This window comes from Lissotriton vulgaris, chromosome 10, assembly GCF_964263255.1.
Source record: "Lissotriton vulgaris chromosome 10, aLisVul1.2, whole genome shotgun sequence".
Taxonomy (NCBI): Eukaryota; Metazoa; Chordata; class Amphibia; order Caudata; family Salamandridae; genus Lissotriton; species Lissotriton vulgaris.
Genome location: NC_141698.1, coordinates 202,157,176 through 202,178,267, shown reverse-complemented (window position 1 = coordinate 202,178,267; position 21,092 = coordinate 202,157,176). Strand labels below are relative to the sequence as shown.

At 43.5% G+C, this 21,092-nt stretch overlaps 1 protein-coding gene across 1 annotated transcript in view; it reads left to right on the top strand.

Moving 5' to 3' along the window:
- LOC147684992 (villin-1-like) overlaps nucleotides 1-21,092 on the top strand; it is a 382,427-nt gene that overhangs the window by 320,771 nt on the left and 40,564 nt on the right. Inside the window, exons 16-17 of the mRNA XM_086940888.1 lie at nucleotides 4,765-4,909; nucleotides 20,298-20,486. Of these exons, the coding sequence (XP_086797014.1) occupies nucleotides 4,765-4,909; nucleotides 20,298-20,486 (334 nt within the window). The remainder of the gene's footprint in view (nucleotides 1-4,764; nucleotides 4,910-20,297; nucleotides 20,487-21,092) is intronic.

Here is a 21,092-nt window from a genome sequence, read left to right as displayed (position 1 = left end):
ATCTTAATTATATCAGTAATGTACACCAAACCCAATTCAGCATGGCATATAAAAGTCGCAGTGCTTTCCGGAATGGACAAGATGTGCAGTAAAAACTTATTTTCCACGGTTTGAATCATACTGACATTAGAATAACCCCATGATCCAGAACCGTATATAGCTACCGCTATACAAGTGGCATTGTAGATGGTTAAAATTTCCCTTATGGGTTTTTTCCCCAACTTTTTAAAAAAACACTGTAGAGCCATAACAGTTTTAGAAAACAACAGGGTTCTAGCATTAATTGCACTAGTCCATGAGCCACTTTCATGAAACAAGATGACCAGATACGGGAAAGTAGAGGTCTTCTCTAGGGGATTGGAGTTTATAAAAATAGGCTTCAAATGCCTGCTTGTTCTTGTCCCGCAGTACATAGAAAATGTCTTGGAGCAATTGATTTTCAGGTCCAAGTTTTAACACCCTTTAATGGACATCTGCAGTTCAAAGCCTTTGGAAAATAAGCTGGGAAACCACTATTTACAGTGTTTTTTTTTAACCTCATTTTCCCTGCCACCGTGCGATTTTGGCTCCTCACCGGGAGTCCGTGTCATGGGAGCTGATATTGTGTGTTACTGGGTGGCACTGTGTGAGTTTGCAGGTATGAACTCTGCTTCTTTCTAGGCTTGATCTATGCAAGGGATGCTTGGACTTCAAATGTTACTCACCACGTGTAGTTTTCCAGACAGTAGAATGGAAGATTCCTCTCTGCTGTGTTTCTGCTATTTTTGTTTGCACAACTAATGTCAGTCTGCAGCTAAAATGATGTGGCCACTCATGCTCTCTTTTAGCTCTCATCACCATTCATTGCATCAGTTTTCTAAGCCCTAAGTCTGGTATAAACACAGTCTAAAGGATTAGTGAAGCTTGTGCTTGCCATACAATTAGGCTTGATCTGTAAACAGCGAATGTGTGTTGTTATCCCGCAGTCTTTTTCCCCGCAGGGAATCACAACGCGGTTGTTACGACTGTGTTGTGATTCTGCATACCATTACCCCGCAAGTCATAACAACGACTTGCGGAGGGGCGGCGCTGGATGTTGGAATAGTGTAATTTACTATTCTAACTCCAGTCCATGTGGACAGTAGGGAAGGTGTTGGATTTTAAATCCAACACCTTCCCCCCACTCCGCAAGTTGTTGTTCCGACTTGCGGAGTAATAGTAGGCGGAATTAAAACGCGGTTGTTGAAACGACCGCGTTGTGATTCCCTGCGAGGAAAAAGTTGCGTGGTAAACGTTGTTTACCGCAAACAGCATGTGTTATCAGAAAAGCAGTGGCATAGAAAAGGGGGGGGGCAAGGACAGGAATCGGCAGCACCCGCTAAAACATAGGGGCGCGGGTGGCAAAAGGTCTTGCTACGCAAGTCCACCATGTATGCCATTTCGTACTAGAAGAGTACCCTTCCAGTAGAAAAAACTATGCTTAGACATATTTTAAAACTTTTCCAGGTTTGTATGTGTGTTTTACATTACAGCACTCCACTCCAACCAAACACCTGCCTTGTGGAGGTGTACATTTTTTGTGCTCGACCCATCTACCTTTTTTAGTAGATAGAACTTTGCTGAAAAAAACATGGATGGTTTCATGTGACGCCACTGTACGTCCCATAGTCCTTCCCGTTGATGCAAAGTAGCAGATAGCGCAACTTTGCATTACTTTAGGGAACACATTTTGCACTGAAAAGTATCTCCCAAATCCGCTGCTTGCGCAGGTGTGCATCATCTTGTGACACTAACCTGTCAAGACGTTTTAGTAAATCAGGGCCCAGGTGATGATGACCTTCAAATGTACCCTCACACAGCTTTCTTTCTCTGTCATCTGATGCACTTTAAATCTGTTGTACATTTTTGGGGGGTTTCAGAAGTTGTGGGGAGTTAGTGGGATACCTGGATCCAAAACGTAGAGGGATCCTCTGGAGGATTCTTTTTTTTAGGCAGTTTGCACTGAGCAGCACCTGTTTTTAAAGTTTTAAAAAGTGTACTTTAGTGAAAGCAAAAACTTGGTGCTTAGCGCCATCTAGCGATTTGGCCGCAGAAGCTGCCTCATTATTAATGAAGAAGTCCGTCTTGCTTCCAATTAATAAAACTCTTTAGATGCAGCTGAATGACTGCTGGGCCATGGAGAGGGCGGGCCTGTGGAACTGGAGCTTAGCCTGGTGTGAGCCTCAGATTTTTCGACAGTCACGCTGGCACATCAGGTTCATTTATTATATGAGAAGCCGCAAATGGCGGGGGCTTAAGTAGGCCGATGGAGAGGAGTGCGGATGAGGAGTACTTAAAACTGGATTTGTAAAATACCCATGTTTTAAGACCTTCAAAACAGAGGCGTGTGTGTGTTTGTCCCAGGTGAAATCCGTCAGACCCCTGACCGGACTAAAAGCTCCTGTACCCAACTATTTCCAAAATAATACATTTATTAGGGGGTGTAACAACCCAGACACCCCTGAAACTACTCCCCTGCTAGGATATTTCACTCCACTTACCCCTTCCTATGACTCCCCTGCATTCTTTCTCATTCTTTCCTCCCACACATCACGTTCGCTACCACACCTGTACACATGTTGAGTCTCTCTAAAGAGAGGGGGGAGCTTACATGAGTATGGAGTTTGAACTGCGCACTCTCCCCAGCCTGAGTAGGTTTGGTTGCCCACCCGTTACAGTCTGAGAATCCTGCATTAATGTCTAGACATCAAATGCTTCCAATCACACATTATTTTACCTCCTCAAATGCGCGCCTTCCATTTTTCCAGCCCTCCATGTAAATTTGAAATGCTTTTTGATTTAATACACGGACAGTCTGGATACTGAATTTCATGAGTGGGGGCATTAAGGTTGCTCTTACACTAACTTACAGTCAGGTCGTTTTCTGCCACAGCAGACTGGTGGAGTCTGGTTTTGTTCCAATCTGCATTTAGAACAGTCCCTAAATGCAGATGTTGACCTGGGCTTTATAAGAGTTTTGACAAATGGCAGGACAGTTTCAAAATATGTTGTAACATTTGCCCTTGTTCTGACACTACATTGCAAACAACATATGTACTCGTCTTGACCTGATATTTATACGGTAGGTAAACATTTCTTGGCTCAACATTCCACGCGATTTTTGTTGTCTGTAAAGGCGGCGTTTCCGGGTTCATGTTCAGGCAGTAATTCTTCATTGAGGCAGTATTTCTGAAGCTGTTGTCTCTCGGGTTTAATAGACATAATAGCTGTAAATGCTAAAGGTCAGTGGCGTCCCATCACAGCTACTTTTAGTTGGTGCAATGGCTGACGACCCCTCGCAATCACAGGGCCTGTGTCTGACTTCATTGCTGTTCACCTCGTTCAGAAACAAAGAGTTTGCCTTTCTTCGTCGATCATGATTTTGTGGATGGCCTTTTTGTTCTTGTAGTCGTTTTGTGTTCATGTAGGTTGTCAAAAATAGTGTCTTTTCAGCAAAAGATTCTGTTGAGGCACCCCAGGGTAGGCATCTGTGTGAAAGAGGTTAGTGTGGTTTTATGTATGTGGTGATCAGTTGAAAATGGGTATAATTCAGATACAGAGTGCTTGATGTGTGGGGAGTGTGTAGAAAAGTGTGTGTGAAGGTGAATTCCAATTGGGCTTCCTAAGGATATGGAAAGGGGGTGAGTATGTTTATTCGGTTAGGAAAATGAAATATTTATAACTCGAGATGTTTTGAAAAAAGATGTAAATTGGTGAAAACAATGTTTTGATTAAATCAAACTGAAAAAGTGGTTACGGTGGCATTTTTTTTGACTCATTGCTCCTTGGATAAATGGTAAAAGAAAGGTGCAGCACTGGCGTTTTGTTAAGTTAATTGTTTCTCTTTTTACGCAGCCCCTCCCATTTTTATTTTCTGTTTTTGTCTGTTTTTATGATGTCCTGCAGCCAGCTTCCCAGACAGCTCTACCAGACAATTAATGTACTACTCATTTCATCTGCAGAGCTCTGCAACCCACGCAGCCCCTGCTTCTAAATCGAGCTGGCCACCAGGGGTGGTGTTTTCTATAGGGTATCATTGTTCTACAGTTTCCAGATGGCCTCCGTGTTCATAATAATTATTTTGACAATCTTGGATTGGTACAACAATGATACAGTATGCACAATACCATCCTAAATTGGCCAGCCAGTGTGAAGTTTACTGAGCCAGCATGGCCAACAAATTGCTTCTAAACTTGGCAACTGTGTTAGAACGATTTTATTCCCATTTCTACCATATGTCCACCCCATATTAGCAGCGGCATGTTTCTTTTTTCTGCTTTTACGCTATTCGTGTGTCTGTGTTATGCTCTTAAAGATTGTGTGTGGTATACTGTGAAAGAGGAGATGGGTGAACGCATGAATGTCAGTCTATGGATGAATAGATACACGAGTGCAAGGATGCATGTATGATGACTTAGTGAATGCCTGTACTCACTGGTGACTGAGTTGGCACTTTCAGTTATAAGCTAGGTCTGTTGGCTTTGCCGGTTCTTGTGTTTAACTTCTCAGGACCCTTTGTGCCAGAGCTTACGACATATTGCCAGGCTACCTGTAGTCATATCCACCTTAAAAAATGTGTGAATCGACACTATGTTGATTGTCTAGTCTGCGGTGTAGTTGGGGTGCATAAGCTGTCTTTCTAAATCACAGAAGAGTGTGGAGTAAAGCTCGAAGATCTTCAGTAATTGATTCTTGTCATTCATGGTGTTATGGCCCTTTTAAGATTGTGTTTTGTGCTTAACTCAGGTTCCAAGAAAAAACTGTACGGTACCAGCCCCGGCTATTCGAGTGCTCCAATCAGACGGGACGATTCATAATGACAGAGGTTGTGGACTTTGCCCAAGAAGACCTAGACGAGGATGATGTGATGCTCCTAGACACCTGGGAAGAGGTCTGTAATCATAGAGTGTTGTATCACTTATAGGGTATAATCTGAAATCTGTAAGAGGATTAATTAAAAAGATGACATTTCTAAAACAAATGTTTCTAATTAGTATCTGAACGAGTCAAAACATTTATCTTTAAATATTTTTAAATTAAAGGTAGAAAGGAGGGTAACTTAGTACCCTTTTGGAAAAAGCATCAATTAGAAAGCAGCAGAAGTGGGCAAGGGACACCAGGAAGAGACGGGGAACTTCCTTTACAACGAAACTCTAACAACGCTGTACCATTACAACGCAGGTTTCACAACGAAAGTCGTTACAACGACTTTCGCTGGAGGGCGCTCTAGGATAGGGAATAGTTTAATTTACTATCCAACACCTTCCCTACTATTCACGGGGACTGGAGTTGGAATAGTAAATTAAACTATTCACTATCCAGCGCTCCCGAACGCAAGTCGTTGTAACGACTTGCGTTGTAAAACTTTCGTTGTAACGGTACGCGTGATAATACCACGCGTTGTACCGTCATACATCTGAAGAGACTCTTGAAGGGATGAGGGGGCAGGAAAGTGAAGCAGCTTGGCAGCTGAGAATGCGATGAAGGGGAGTCCACCACTGGCCTGAGAATAGAGTGGGAACAGTGAACCTTCTTGTTGCCCAGTGACTAGAAGAGCCCAAAGAGAATCTACCAATGAGATGGACAAGTGAGGCAGCGAAAACAGTTAATGGAGCTAAAGTGGAGGTTTTGTGATCGTGGACAAGAGTGTGTTTTTGGGGGATTTTTAATGCCCATAAAGGCTTTTATGGGGTTTTGCTGTCAGTTCTCATTGTCGATAATGGGCATAATTGCCAATTCTGAAATGAATTACCTCGCCTTTTTTACTTTTTTGTGACCATACCCATACAAATACCAACGCAGGATAAAATGATCAGGCAGCCTCATAAACATATGTCTAATATCTTAGCTCCCCTCCCAGCAACAAGCATATGGGGATCCTTCTTCAAAACCACTAGAGTCAGCCAGAATCACCCTTCCAGTTTTGTCAATTACTGCCATTCCCTTAATAATATTACCCCAGACTTGGGCTAGATCGAGCTGTCTACAGCTCTTGAATACTTCGTTTTCAAGCTGACTTTCCACACATTCAGCCCCTTTTTTAACCTCCCGATACAGCGTCCAACAATTTGGATCATTCACATTCTTCCAACTCATAGAGATCTGTTCCATAGCTTGAATAAGCACCAGATCTATAAACCGATTGGTCACCTTGTTGGCCTTAGTCTTTAGGAAAAGACTCTGAAGACGTGCCGCAGGAGTGCCCGCGATATCTCTATCCCTGCCCTCCGTTATAAATTGGAGCACAGTATCACACTCTTAAGTTCAGCGCAGGAAATCCCTGCACCATGTGAAAATAATCTGCGCCAATATTGTAACATCTAGGACAGCCCACATCGGCCCGGAGAACATAACATTTATTCTCTTGGTTTTATAAAAATCCTTAGCCAGTAATAGTATTTAAGCAACTTAAACATTTACCCAGTCGCCGTCACTCAAAGGGGATCAAAGGTCTTCACTCCATTTTGGGTATAAGTCTGTTAGACAAGTTTCAGACTGTAAAATCCAGCTAGCTCTCCCTGTGTAGAGATCAGTCACAATAATAAGACCCAACTCCTCCCATTCTCTCAATCCAACCCAATTTCCATGATGAGGAAGCTCATTCACGGATAATAAAGGTATTTCCTGTGCATAGGGAAGTCTTGCATGTGTCCTCTGAGGATCTCTCTTCTACACATATCATGCCATTAGAATTAAGATGTTTTCAGTACATGTCTGAGGCTTTGTGTATGGATCCGATAATGGTCTAGTGAGCACCATCCTAAGGGGTGACCAAAGGCACTAGCAGCACTGGGCCATCCGCACTCCACCTAGCCACTCACTGCAGTTGCGCACCAGGTAGTAGTGTTCAGGTCCAGAAAACCTGCAGGTTTTTGGGAGCCTTGACTCTCTTTTACGAAATGTTATCTGGAATTGGAAGCAAAATAAAACAGCCCTGAACAGACTCCAGTAACCGATGGACAGAGGCGGGTGGCGCTCACCATGCTTCGAAATCTGTTACCTGGCAGTGCAATTTTAATGAGTGGCTGTGGTTGGTGTTGCCAGCTTCCGTTGAGGTTCGAAGAGTGGGAGTCTGCTAAGTGAGAGGCCCCTGGTGACCGAGGATTTTTCTCTGAACAGCGGTGGACAACAAGGTGAAACCTTTATTGACACTGTGAGGTATTGCTAGGGGTGGGTGCTCCATAAGACAGATGTACAGATGGCATTCTCTCCCAACCTCATCATGTGGCTAATGCCACAACTTGAGGGTGTGTCTCAGTAGCGCAAATAAGGAGGGAAGCCAGTGTCCCAATAAGTGATCTGATCACAGACATTGTTTACCATGTGTCTGAGAGTCTGAGCAAGGAATTCCCTATTCCACGAGGGAAGGTTTTAAGATTCCTTTTAGTTATAACTATACTCAAGGTTAAATGGCCCATATATCCCGACTCATCCACAACACACCAGGTATTTGTTATGTTACTTACAATGGGCAGTGTCCGGTGGGCAGTGTCGAACCTCTACACGGCATTGATGCTGATGACGAACATTGAGCTTGGACCCCTCAGGGAGTCATTAGAAAGGGACTTGAAACATGCCTTTACAGATAAATAGAGGGCTCAAGTTGTGGTCTATCCAAAGATAGCATCCAGAAAACGCACGCTTCAAAGTTATAGAGCACCACCTTACACATCACACGTACCTAGCACCTACATAAGATATTTCAGTCTGTCACCGATTCACACGGAAGATGTCTTACGATGGGTGAAGATCTAATTCATATGTTCTGGGGATGCTCATCACTTAGTAGTTTTTGGACTTCTGTTAACAATGTCTACTCTAGAGTCACAGGTATCATTGTTGACCACAGTACTGATTCTTTCCTTTCGGGTTTGATATCACGCTCAAATAAATTTAAGTACCAGAACAGAATTGCTGACCTGGTCCTATTGTTGGGAGAGCAGAAATCCGCCCATCCTCTGTCTATGAACAATAGAATAAAGGAACTATATGAAAGGGCAGAGGGATGGGGGAGCAATTGCATCTCCAAGTGAGGCAGCAAGATGGTTGTACCTCTGTGACACTGGGACACCATGATGCTTCAGCTCCCACTCACTTAAGACATGGACCGCACACCTTACAATGCCACATAGACTGATACCTATGATCAAGCCTCCCTTGGTTTTCCTAGTTCTAACATATTCTTTGGTGACTACTATAGTTTTATATTTGAAAAGCACCTACTTTAGATACGAAAATGGAATATGGTACCATATGGTCCCTCCTAATTTTTTAAAATATAACTAGCAGAAGTTTTGCACCAGTTGCAGTTGATTTGATTTGTAGTTAACGGTTTGAATTGTTTTGACCAATACAGCTGAGAGCAGCCCCTCTTTGGAAGAATGATATAATATGGAATACTGAATATAATTTTATTGGATCTCATACTAATTGTTTATGTACTGAATGTACATCACATTGTTGCAATTTAAAAAAATAATTTAATTGTTTTAAAAATATGTTTACCCAGGTGTTTTTCCAGACCTTAAACTACAGGTGATGCTACTACTCCAATACGGTGGTTGTAAAAAGCAGCAAACATCTTGTGTGTGGATACAGTCATAGGGCAAGGTTTGAGTCTGAACTCATTGACATGCAGAATGAGCATGTCTATTGACACAGGGTCTGGTGGGAAGAGGCACAGAGGTTTGAGAAGAAGGAAAGAGTTGGGAATCATGACCAGAAATACTAAACGTTAGCAGAAGAGAACCCGATTTCTGTCTTTCTCTTGAGGTAAATTTATTTCTTCAGAAAAAAGCTTGTAGCACTTAGGGGGTCATTATGATGGCGGATTTTCCGCATCCTCGGGGCCGGCGGAAGCCACCGCCGGCCCCAAGGATGCGGAAAATCCGCAGCGGACTGACCAAAGACCCACCGCCAGATTAGGATGGCTGGTGGGTCCTGGTTTCCGTCCGCAGCTTTTCCGCCGCGGTCGGATTACAACCGCGGCGGAAAAGCTCTAATATGGTGACGGTGTCTTCCAGACACCGTCCACCATATTAGGATGGCCAGTAAAGTATGCTTTTCCGCGGCGGGTTTTCCGCCGCGGAAAAGCATACGGAACTTCACTGCGGGGGCCCGTTGCGGGCCCCCTAGGTGAGGGGGGGTGCGGGGTGCACATGGGGGGTACCTATGGTACCCCCTTGCATTTGCATGCAGAAAGAGGCAGGCACCGCGCGGTGCCTGCCTCTTTCTGCATTGCAAATGCAATGCGTGCCTTTTTAACATTGCCGCGGGTGCAGCTTGAAGCTGCACCCGCGGCAATGTTAAAAATAGAGGATGTGACCGCCAGGGTGGCGGTCACATCCTGATTGCACAGGAGGGAACTCCGCATGCCATGCGGAGGTTCCCTCCTGCTCTGGGGTCGCGGACGGACGCAAGTCCGTCCGCGATCGTAATCGACCCCTAAGATCGAAGTTTACCACACCCGTTTTAAAGATGAACTGCAGTCCTGCTAAGTTGAGAAATGCATTTTCCCTGTTCGTATTACGAAATGTAAAGAGTGAAAAAACATTTAGTATGTAATATTTGAAACATTTTGTACATTTTATAGGGACTTTAAAAATATTCGAAATAACAGTGTTAAACTGAAATATAGAACTAGTGTCTTTGGGTTTTGTGTGTTTTTACCTATTTGCTCTTAGAATAATTCTTGTGTGTTTTTACTCATTGGCTCCAACTACTCTTGGGCGGAGTTAGGTGGGCAGAGGGGAAGAGGTGGGGACAGGACAGGAAGGAGTTAGTTAGAGTAGGGACAGGAGACAGGCTGGATGTGTATTAATAAAGCTCCAGTATCAGTACCTCAAAGTGTCTGTGGTTATTGTAGCAGGATGCTACAGCATGGTCTTACCATTTCGTTACTAGGTCTCAGGGCCGGACTGGGAACCCAAAGCAGCCCTGACAATTTGACGGACCAGCCCCCCAGCTTCTTTTGTTACCAGAAGCCAATATAGCAGCATCGCTACAAAACCGTCTCCCAGTAGCAACAAGCATTTGCAATTCTGTAGGCTGTGCATTTGTTAAAGTTAGAGCTGTTGCTGTTGAAAATAACAATGGGGTATATTAGCAAGGAATAGCGATATTTATCGCAAAATGCGCTTAGCGCATTTTTTTTTATCGCTGCATATGGTAGTGGAGAAAACATGCTATTAGCAACGTTTTTCTCCATTGTGTTAAAATATCCAGCGATAGTGGCGAAATGCGTGAATATCGCTGGAAATCCAGCGATATTCACGCACTAGCGCCAATGGGGACTTAACCTGAAAATCCACCTCCCATTGGATAAGCAGGTAAGTCATGTTTTAGCAGGCGTTAGATTATAGCGATAATCGCGCTTTGCACAATTTTTTTTATCGCTTTGCCTGCCTTGCTAATAGGCGATAGCTGTGTTTACGACTGCTTTCAGTCGCTAACAGTTTGGGTACGCCCACTTTGCATATCATTAGCTATAAAAATCGCTGACATGCAAAGCGGGTCCCAAACCGATCGCTATTGCCTAAAAGCTGTCGCTTACTGTTGTTAGCGACAGCTTGCTGATAGGGCGGCAAAAAGTGTTGCTAAAGCGACAATATAGCCCTTGCTAATATGCCCCAATGTTTTTTACTTTTGGTTTTTCGTTTGCAGTGAAGTTATTATATTTGCATAGCACTATTGCCAATGGTATAAAAAAGCAAAAGTAAAAATCATTGTCATTTTCAATGGCAACAGCTCTAACTTTAACAAATTCGAGACCTATTGCATTGGAAATGCAATCGGTCTTGCATTTGTTGGAGTTATTGGCATTATAAATGCCAATGGGCTCCCTCTGAGGCAAGATGGCTGCCGAGACACCGTAGGGGAAGGTTGCACCCTACCCTGCTCCTGAGACATATTGATGGAACGAATGCTCACCACTGTCATTTATCGCTAAAAGCAAAGGAACTGGGCAGCGAGTCACGTAATATGTAGCAGTTTATTCAGCAACATAAACTCAGCAATATACCCTCTGTTTTGTGGCTGCGATGTTTGGAGTTCTGGCGGACTTGCCTTCTTTATTAAGGGATTCTCCGCTGGTCAGGGAACAGATCAAAGGAAAAGCTCTACTGGAATCCCTTACTGCCCTAATCACAAGGTCATTTCTGGCGGGACGCTCTTACTACTACAGAGCGATGGCACCTAAAATATATCGTATTAGTAAACAAAGTCATCACCCAGTCCCCTCGGAGGAGGAGGAGGAAACTTCAGCAGATGGACTAGGAGTCTCAGCCTCCAGCTTGAGAGTTAAATCAAGGTCTAAAGCCCAGATGAGGCGCGAGGCAGCAAAAGAAGCAAAAGAAGCCAAAGCGCGGAAGCTGCGGGAAAGGGCTACAACTAGAGCGGGAAAAACGGAAAGCACACGAACCCGCAAAGGATATCCTGATTCAAAGCCGGCTGAGGCGTGCGGAAAGGAACCGGTATACCGACAAACCACTATAGTGGAGTCTTTCATACCTGCGGGAGCCGTGGTGGGTGTGCAGACGGTGGAGGAGCAAGCTGCCGTTCCCACGTTGGCTGCTCTATGCGGAAAGAGGTTGGGAAATTACCGGACCCGCCACTGTGGGTCCCGCTGCTGCCGCTGGAGCCTTGGAGGTCGTCACTGATGGTGCAGGGAGCGCCGGGAGCACAGCCAGCTTCCTAGTGCCTCTCACTGAGCAAAATGACGTTACAGAACCCGCGGGAGAGGACGCCCTTTCAGCGGCAGCAGCAGGGGGCGTGGCCATAGATTTAAAGGGCCAGGTGCTCCATGTGGATACAACAGAAGGGGGAAATAGGCTTAAAGCTGCGCCTACAGACTCCACTAAGATTGGGCAGTGCGATGCTGATGCTGTGAGCAATGATGTGATTGCTCTTGTGGACAATCCTCCCCCTGGAGGCAACGGCGGGATGCAGGCTATGGAAATGGGGATGCAGATTATAACAGAGCAGCAGATACAGGTACTGGAGACAATGGAAGTAAATGACCACAGTCTGGGAGCCACAAGCACATGCAATATAAAATCTATTCAATGTGTTCCTGAACAAATGTTGGCATCACCTGGCGAAGAGATCTTCTTCACTGGGAATGATGAGGCAGATGACGAAGAGGATGAAGAAGGTAAGCTAGACGGAAGCGAAGTCAGCGGTTCGGGCCCTTCTATGACGGATTCGGATTCAGGTACCTCAGATTCAGTGGTTTATTCAGGCTCAGAAACTAACATATCTGGATCTGACAATGATTCAAGTAGTTCAGAAAATGATACAGAATCAATGGAGCACGAGACCGTACAAAAAGTGTCAAGACCAAAAGTAAAAAAAGACTTAAGAGAGGCGCTAAAGACCACAAAAATCAAAAACTCCAAATATAAGGGCAAGGCGAAAAATGAGAACCAAAGACGTTTGAATCAATCTAAGGAACCTCATAGAGGGCAGGCGAGACCAGTTGTTAAAAGGTTAATCTGGGATAGCTCAGCTGAGTGTGGTACAACTCAGACTGGGGCAACCATAACTACGGATACAGGTGTTCAGGAACCAACCTCTCAGGGAGCTGAGGGGGGCTTCGATAGAGGTGCCTCAAACTTTGAAGTTCTTTTTTCAACTTTAAAACAGATCCAGTCTGAGGCGCGTGTTGAGAGTCAGAGAGCCAGCAGGAGGGCCAGACATGCAAATAAAAAGATACAATCCTCACTTCATAAAGTTAATAAATTATATGAGGATATGGTTGGGAGAGTTTCTGAGATCGAGGCCAGAACAAGCAAATTGGAAGATGATTTTGTTAAATTGAAAGATGCTGGTGATGATAAGGACAAGACAACTGCTGACATGCTCTGGAAGCTAGAGGATTTTGAAAACAGGCAGCGACGGAACAATGTCAGACTTATTGGAATTCAAGAGGGAAAAGAGGGTGGGGATGTGCGAGCCTTTGTAATTGAATTGCTGAAAGGTGCGTTCCCCGACTTGGCTTCTTGGGACTGGGAACACGAGATACAAAGAGCGCACCGATTCCCGTTGGCACGAAAGGAAAATCAGGGCAAGCCCCGCGCAATTTTGATGTATGTCGGTAATTTTCTTTTGCGTGAGGAAATTATTAACAAGGCGAAACCTCATTCTAAACGTTCCCATAAGGAAATTGAGTTTTTTGCCCGCCCTGATTTCTGCCACGCCACCGTAGAAAGAAGGTGGCGGATGAGGCAGCTCATTACCCCATTCCAAAATATAGGCTATGAGGCTTTCCTTTTGTTTCCGGCACGTCTGAAAGTTGGCTTAGAGGGTAACTTTAGAGTGTTTCATTCAGAAATAATGGCGCAAGAATATCTTAGCTTTCTGAGAGAGAATAGAGGCCGTCAAAAATCCCAACGCAATGTTTTGGAGATCGAAGACACACAAACTGGATATGTCAGAACTATACCCCATAAAAAGTAAAGGAGGGGAAAAAAAAGGGGGGGAAAAAGGGGAGGAAAAAAAAAAAAAAGGGGGGGGAACGGAGAGGACAGGGCAAGAGTGGTATGTAAAAGGAAAGTAAGGTAGTGGTATAGCCAGCAATAACTAGATCTTTACTTTAGAAATGTTAAATGAAGATTATCTGTGGATTATCTATACATGCTATTTCTTCTAGTTACCCTCTCCTTTCTCGTTTAAAAGTATATTTTTTCGAAGTTGTATAGCTATTTTTTCGAGACTCTTTCTTGGTGTTTCTTTTTATCCTCTGCTATGTAGTCTCTAACATTGTTAAATCTGTGGAAATGTGGGAAATGTGGGTGTCTTGTCTGATGGTTTAAGCACAATGCTTAATGCAATGCTATCACTTAATTGGGTAGTAGCTGTAGATGAAATCTTGAGAGATAGCATATATGATTAGTTCCTTTCTTCTTTCGTTTGTTTTGTTTTGTGGGTGAGCTTTGGTGAGCATTCTGAATGGTGTATATAATCAAGGAAAGTCGGGGACGGGGGTGGGTGAGACAACCCGGTGGTATGCTCCGGCCACACATGGGTCTTATGGACCTATTTGCCCGTAGGGGGGGAGGGATTCTGAGGGAGGGTTGTCTGGGGGGTGGGAGGGTGAATACAAGGACAGGGCACAATGGTATCGAAATCTGTAGGGGGTATGTTGGGCGCACGTTGGAAAAAGTGATAAAGCAGCAAAGTTGTAAGGAAGGGAGTATTGAAACTAATCTTCTTACATTGTTTATATTTGACCTAATGAAGATGATTTTTGCTGAAATAATGAGTACAAGCGAACAGACAGTTGATGGTTCTGGAAAAATCAGAGATGACACTTAGGTTAGTAACCTGGAATGTATGCGGCCTAAATGATGTCCATAAAAGATGTAAGATAGGAATTCGACTACGCCAGATGAATGTGGATTTTATTTTTTTACAAGAGACACACATAATGAGTACGCAGGAGTATTGTCTGAATCAGCTGGGCTTTCATCTAATAGTTAGTTCCAAACAAGGTGCGAAAAATAGAGGAGTCGCTATCTTGTCAAGGAGTAAGAACTTGATAATAGGGAGAAAACTGGAGGACAAATGGGGAAGATGGGCCATGGTAGAGATAGAGATAGACGGTGTTTGGACAACAATGGTGTCAGTTTACGGATCTACCCAGGATGATCCGGAGGTATTACAGTTCCTAGACTCTGAGCTGGCTGCCTGGCCCCCGCAGGTTATTATAGGGGGAGACTTGAATATTAATGGGGCAGACGGCTTAGGAATCGGGCAAAATAGGGGCTACAAAGGCCGCAAGAAAAGAGTATATAAGGCCCTCGCAGATCTCATGCTCAGTAACAACCTGAATGATGCTTGGGGGACAATTAGATCAGAACAGAAAGGGTACACATATTACTCGGCGCCACATCAAGTCTGTGTCAGACTCGATTACTTTTTGATTTCTAACAGCTTGATACCACTAGTTGATATCGATAGGCTCCCAAGAATCCTAAGTGATCACAACCCAGTAATCTTGACAATAAAGTTAAAGGGAAGAATAAGACCTAACCGGGTATGGACCTTTGAAAGAAGACTTCTTATAGAAGAGGATTATGTTTCACATATGTCAAAATGGATCACCGAGTTTTTTGAGTATAATAAAGGAAGTGCATCGGTGGGGGTTATTTGGGATGCCTTTAAGGCGGGTGTCCGGGGACAAACATGTAGTTATAGCATTCACAAACGTAAAATGGAAGGGCTTCGACAAAGAGAGTTAGAGAGAGCCATCTTAGAATTAGAAGAACAGCTTAATAATGGGGTTAATAGAGGGGAACCACTTGAACAGCATATAGTAGATCTAATAAAAGCTAAAAGCGAAGCTGAAGATGAACTGGCAAAAAAGGCGGCAGTAATCTATACAACTCGTAGGGAGAAGTGCTATGAATATAATGAAAAAGTTGGGCATGTACTCGCTATGCGTACCAGGCAGATAGCAGCCGCAGGGACTGTTAGGGAGATTAGAGATGGGAATGGTAATCTGCAAAAAAACCCGGAAAAGATCAGGGAAGTATTTAGGAAATTCTATCAAACCCTATATGATTTTCAATACCCCTGCAGTAAGGAAGAGATCAGGGATTATTTGGAGAATATACCAACTGAGAGGATCACGGATGAGGAAGCAGATAGACTAGAAACTCAGATGGACGCGGAAGAGATCAAGGAAGCCATGGGTAAACTTCCTTCAGGAAAGGCTGCTGGTCCCGATCAGATACCCCTAGAATTCTATAAAACTTTCTGGGGAGTGTTGTCTCAAGAATTAACAAGAGTGATCCAATCTGCCCAGACTGGTCAGTCTATACCAAAGTCGTGGGGGGGGGCCGACATTGTTTTAATTCTGAAAAAAGGTAAGCCACACGACGAGCCTGGGTCATACCGCCCCATTACATTAATGAACAATGACACTAAAATATACTCAAAAACGTTGGCAATAAGATTTGCAGAGGTAATAAGTGCCTTAGTTTGCCCTAATCAGCATGGCTTCATTCCCGGTAGAGGTACGACCCACCACACTAGGAAAGTAGTTACACTGTTTGATGCCGCCGAGGTCACAGGAGACCCAATGGCAGTAATGCTTCTGGACGCAGAGAAAGCGTTTGACCGGGTCTCCTGGGACTATCTGTGGTGTACTTTAGCAAGATCTGGACTCAGGGGCGGGTTTATAAAAGCACTACAAACTTTATATAATGAACCGGTTGCGGCCTTAAGAGTCAACGGGGGCACTACAGGGCAATTTTCAATTAAAAGGGGTACACGGCAGGGGTGCCCATGCTCCCCACTATTATTCGCTATGTATATGGACCCCTTGATCCGTAAGTTAGATCTCTGTCTAGAGATAGCTCCGATGCCAACATTGTTGGGACCTTGTAAAATATTGGCCTATGCTGATGACGTGGCGGTGATAACACCAAACCCCACGGAGGCAACCGTCTTTATAGAAGAAGAGGCCCGTAGATTTGGTCGGATATCGGGGTACGCCTTAAATGCATCCAAGACCCAGATTATTAAAAACCCAGTGACTATATGTGACGATAATCGTGTGGTCCAGGCAGGGACATATCTCGGAATAAATATAACAGCCGACTTAAATAATTTGGTAGAAAATAATATTGCTCCAATAATACGAAAAACGAAGAAGGATTTGGACCGCTATGAAAATCTACATCTATCACTAGTAGGCCGGGTCAATATTATTAAAATGATGATACTGCCAAAATTTTTGTACATATTTAGGGCAATCCCACTCCTATTCGAAAATAAGTGGTTTAAGATAATTGAGCAAATGGTCAATCGTTTTATATGGGCTAAAGGAAAGACTCGGAGGGCACTGAGATATATGTCGCTTCCGCGGGAGCGCGGGGGTTGGTCTTTGCCAGATTTAAAAGTATATTATTGGGCTGCTGCATTCCAAAACATGTTGGGTTTGGTTGGGGGGGCTGAGGTCGATGGATGGGATACTGTTGGTTCACTTGTTATTCATGGTTTGGTTTTGGGTCAAAACGTGGAAAATATTTTTTTGAGATTTAATGAGGAAAGTTATTACAAGAGAACAAGGTTTAAGACCATAATTGCTGCTTATAATGTTTGGAAGGGAATTTCGAAAAAGATAGGAATTGGAAAATATAATTTTTACACTAGGTTTAAAAATAACCCCTCCCTATCTAGCGTGGTTTTTTCGGGAGCTGTATTCCAAGATTGGGAGAGGCGGGGAATAAGGAAGATTGGAGATATTCAGGGTCCCCAAGGTATTTTGCAATTTGTAGAACTACAGGCTCGCTACGCCTTAGATACAAAACATTTCTTTAAATATCTCCAAATCAGGAGTTGTTTAATAAATAAGAGAGGAGGGACTTTGGGGTTCGATAGAAATGTATTAATGGATATTACAGAAACAGGCACCGACTGCACTATAAAGAGATTTTATTCTGAGATGATAAAATTAAAGAAAGACGACATGGAGAAATGGGTCAATAGGTGGTCTGCAGATCTGGATATAAATAGTGATATCTTTTCAGAGTCATTAGAGATGGGAAGAAAACTATTGTGTGCTTCATCTTTACAGGCTCAACATTATAAAACCTTATTCCATTTGTACTACACGCCTGGGAAAATTGCTCAATGGGGGGGTATATCGGGAACCACTTGCTTTAGATGTGGCAGCCCGGGGGCGGACCTAATACATATCTTTTCGCTCTGCCCACACCTAGATAGTACAAAAAGTGAGATCGAGAGATTCTTCCAGAACGCATTGTCAACCACAATAGAATTAAATTCAGCGGTGATACTATTAGGAGTTGACCCTGAGGCCCACGTGAATAATTAAAACTTCGTATTTGTAGCTATGGCCATTTTTAGATTGCTAGTGGCCACGGAGTGGTTAGAGCCTAACCCGCCTACATACCATCAATGGCTGGGCAAGCTATTATCTACACAAAAGTTAGAATCAGCAATCTATGCGAGGAAGGGGAGAAAAGGCAAGAAACTTGGTTTGCAAATATGGGAGCCCCTCATTCGTTGGAAGCAAGGTCCTGATCATTGATTGATTATTGATTTAAATCATTTTTTTTTTTCCTGAGGGGGGTAATCAAGTATATAGCGCATTGTAGTGCATACTACTATTGTTTATATGATTCGTTTCCGGTTAATGTATCTATGATTTGACATGATATATATTTTTTTTCCCTTCCACTTCTCTTTGTATAAAATTTCTAGTGTATATATGCATATATGATTTTGTGCTGTGTTATATTGAATGCTATTGTGCCCTGCTCATGTCTTTGGGGAGAAAAGGGGGAAAAGCTTTCAATAAAAATATTCAAAAAAAAAAATAAATGCCAATGGGCTTCATTTATGAGGCTCTACCGGCACTTTTGCGTTCCCAGGATATCACTTTTTTGACGTTTTGGTGGCGCAATGTTCCACCACATATTTATAAGGAAACGTAAAGCCACTTTGCATGGATTTTCATGGCCTTATAATATGTGCCCTTTTCACGCAGAAAACTGTGTGAAAGGGGCATTCCATGGGTGTTGCTGTAACACCCATGGAACCTGACACATTCCCAGATTTACGAGCAATCGTAAACCTGGGAATGCATCAGAACCTAACACCACCCCAAGGGGGGGGCGTTAGGGAAGAGCAACAAAGAGAAATGAAAAAATTTCTCCTTGTTCTATGTGTGCTGCATTCGGCAACACACATAGAAAAAGGAAATTACCTGAATTGATTGATTTTGATGAGGAAGGTGTCCCTTCCTACACAATATCAACCAGCCCCACAATGCAGGCACCCTTGAACCATGGTGCAAAGGTGTCTGCGCTGGCGCACTGCAGCCCGTTGTGTCCGGCGCAGGGAAAAAGGACAGGAATGCGCTGTATCACATAGATACAGCTCATTCCTGCACTTTTGTTTTGCCATAGGGCAGTTCAGCAGGAAGGCCTGCGGTGCTGCCCTACGGCAAAAACCCATAAATGAGGCCCAATGTGTTTTACTCAGCCATGTTGCAGGGTTCAATACCATATGTGGCTAAAAGAGGTCCCAAGGGACCTCTTTAGGCCACATATAGTACTGCACGCTGCAAAGTTGAAGTTATTGACATTATAAATGGCAACGTTTTTTAAAAAGCCATGTTGCAGGTGCAGTACCATATGTGGCCAAATAAGGGTCCAGGGGACCTCTTTTGGTCACATATGGTACTGCACCCTGCATAAGATATGGTAAATCCACCCTACCCATAATGCATTGCATGCAAGACAGTACCACAAGTACATTCAAATAGCTATGCCCATATATACAATTAGTAGATTTGAAATGTGACAAAATAATAATTATATTAATTCCGGATTAGGTTGACTCTGTGTGGAGCTGATGAACGAAAATTTATAGAAGGTCTCATATAAATGTGAGATGTGCTAGCGAGTAAAGTAACCACTGCCAGCCTTGCCTAGTACCATGTGTGTGTCCTGCCTGCAGCTCTTTAAGAAAATAGTGCTCTGAGGCTGTAATTAAAAGCTAGGGAGGAACAACATATGTAAAGGGGGGTGTCCTTGTCAGAGGTTACAAGAAGAGACAAGGCGGTACTAAGGAGGGACTACTGAGCCTATTGACCAATGAAAAGCTACCATTTACAAAGGACAAGGACAGGAGACAATTAAAAAGATGGACGGAAAGTGGTCAGAGCTTCATGTCCATACTTCGAATAAAGAAATATTCATAAAAAACCAGACTAAAAGATTGGTCTTTCATAATTGAGGATTGTTACTCAATTAGTAGAAATCATTGAATTGAAGTGCAGTACTGGCATTTTCTTGTTGACTCATACTTCGAATACAGCATGTCTGAAAGAGACAGCGCAAGAGCAGCCTAGGCAAGACCTAAAAACAGTCCCCAACACTTCAAAATTGACCCCCACCCTTCTAGCTTCCTGAGGAAAATGCCTGATACCCACAACGGCCACTCCGGGGCTGCTAGGATTCCTTGGTAATCTGCATTTATGTGCACTCTAAATCTTTTACAGCAATAATTTGTGGGGTTTTTTTTGTTTCTTTATTCCTTACTTTCATACTCCATGCAGTTGTGTCAATTCTGTTAGTTCTTAATTGTATTCTAATTGAATGCTGGAAGGAGTTTTATGCATTTCCTGTGGCTGTTATGTCTTTTTCTAATTTTCCACCTATATTTCTTGTGTTTTTTTTGTCTGTTTGCTCCCAAGATTTTGGTGTGTGATAACCCTTTTTCTTTCACCTTTCATTGTGCTATAGATCTTCCTGTGGATTGGAAAGTCTGCCAATGAATATGAGAAGAAAGAATCTCTTACCTCAGCCCAGGAATACCTCAGATCGCACCCTGCTGGACGGGACCTGTCCACTCCTATAATATCATTGAAGCAAGGCTACGAACCACCCACCTTCACAGGCTGGTTCTGTGCTTGGGATCCACATAAGTGGAGTGTAAGTATGCACCCTAACACCAGCTTTTCATCCACAGAAAGTATAAAATGTTTTCAAGACATTCAGCAATCCACATAAGACCATTAGGTATCCTAGCTCCTTAGAAATGATAAAATACCATGGAATAATAAGTATTAGCACAAAAACAGTACAGTTGACACATTTCACTCATAGGGGCATATGTACAAGCCCCTATCGCCATGGGAACGTCACTTTTTACGACATACCTGTGGCTATAGGCCCTCGCCTTCTTGACAAGGCAGCGTTAAGCCACTTAATGTGGCTTAACGCATGTGTACTGCCTTGTGCAGCACACATGGAAAAAGCAAAACGCCTTAGATTATTTATGTTCAGGAAGGTGACCCTTCCTGCACATAAACAATCTTTAAAAATTTTTTATTTGTAACTTCCTTGTGTGCTGCATTAAGCAGCACAGATAGAAGTGACAAAATGGCATTTAAAGATTGTTTATGTGCTGGAAGGGACACCTTCCTGAACATAAACATTCTTCCCCTGCACGCACACACCCTTGCACTATAGTGCAAGGGTTCCTGCGTTGGCGCTAGGCTGCTAAGCATAGCGCTAGCGCATGGGGAAACGCAAGGC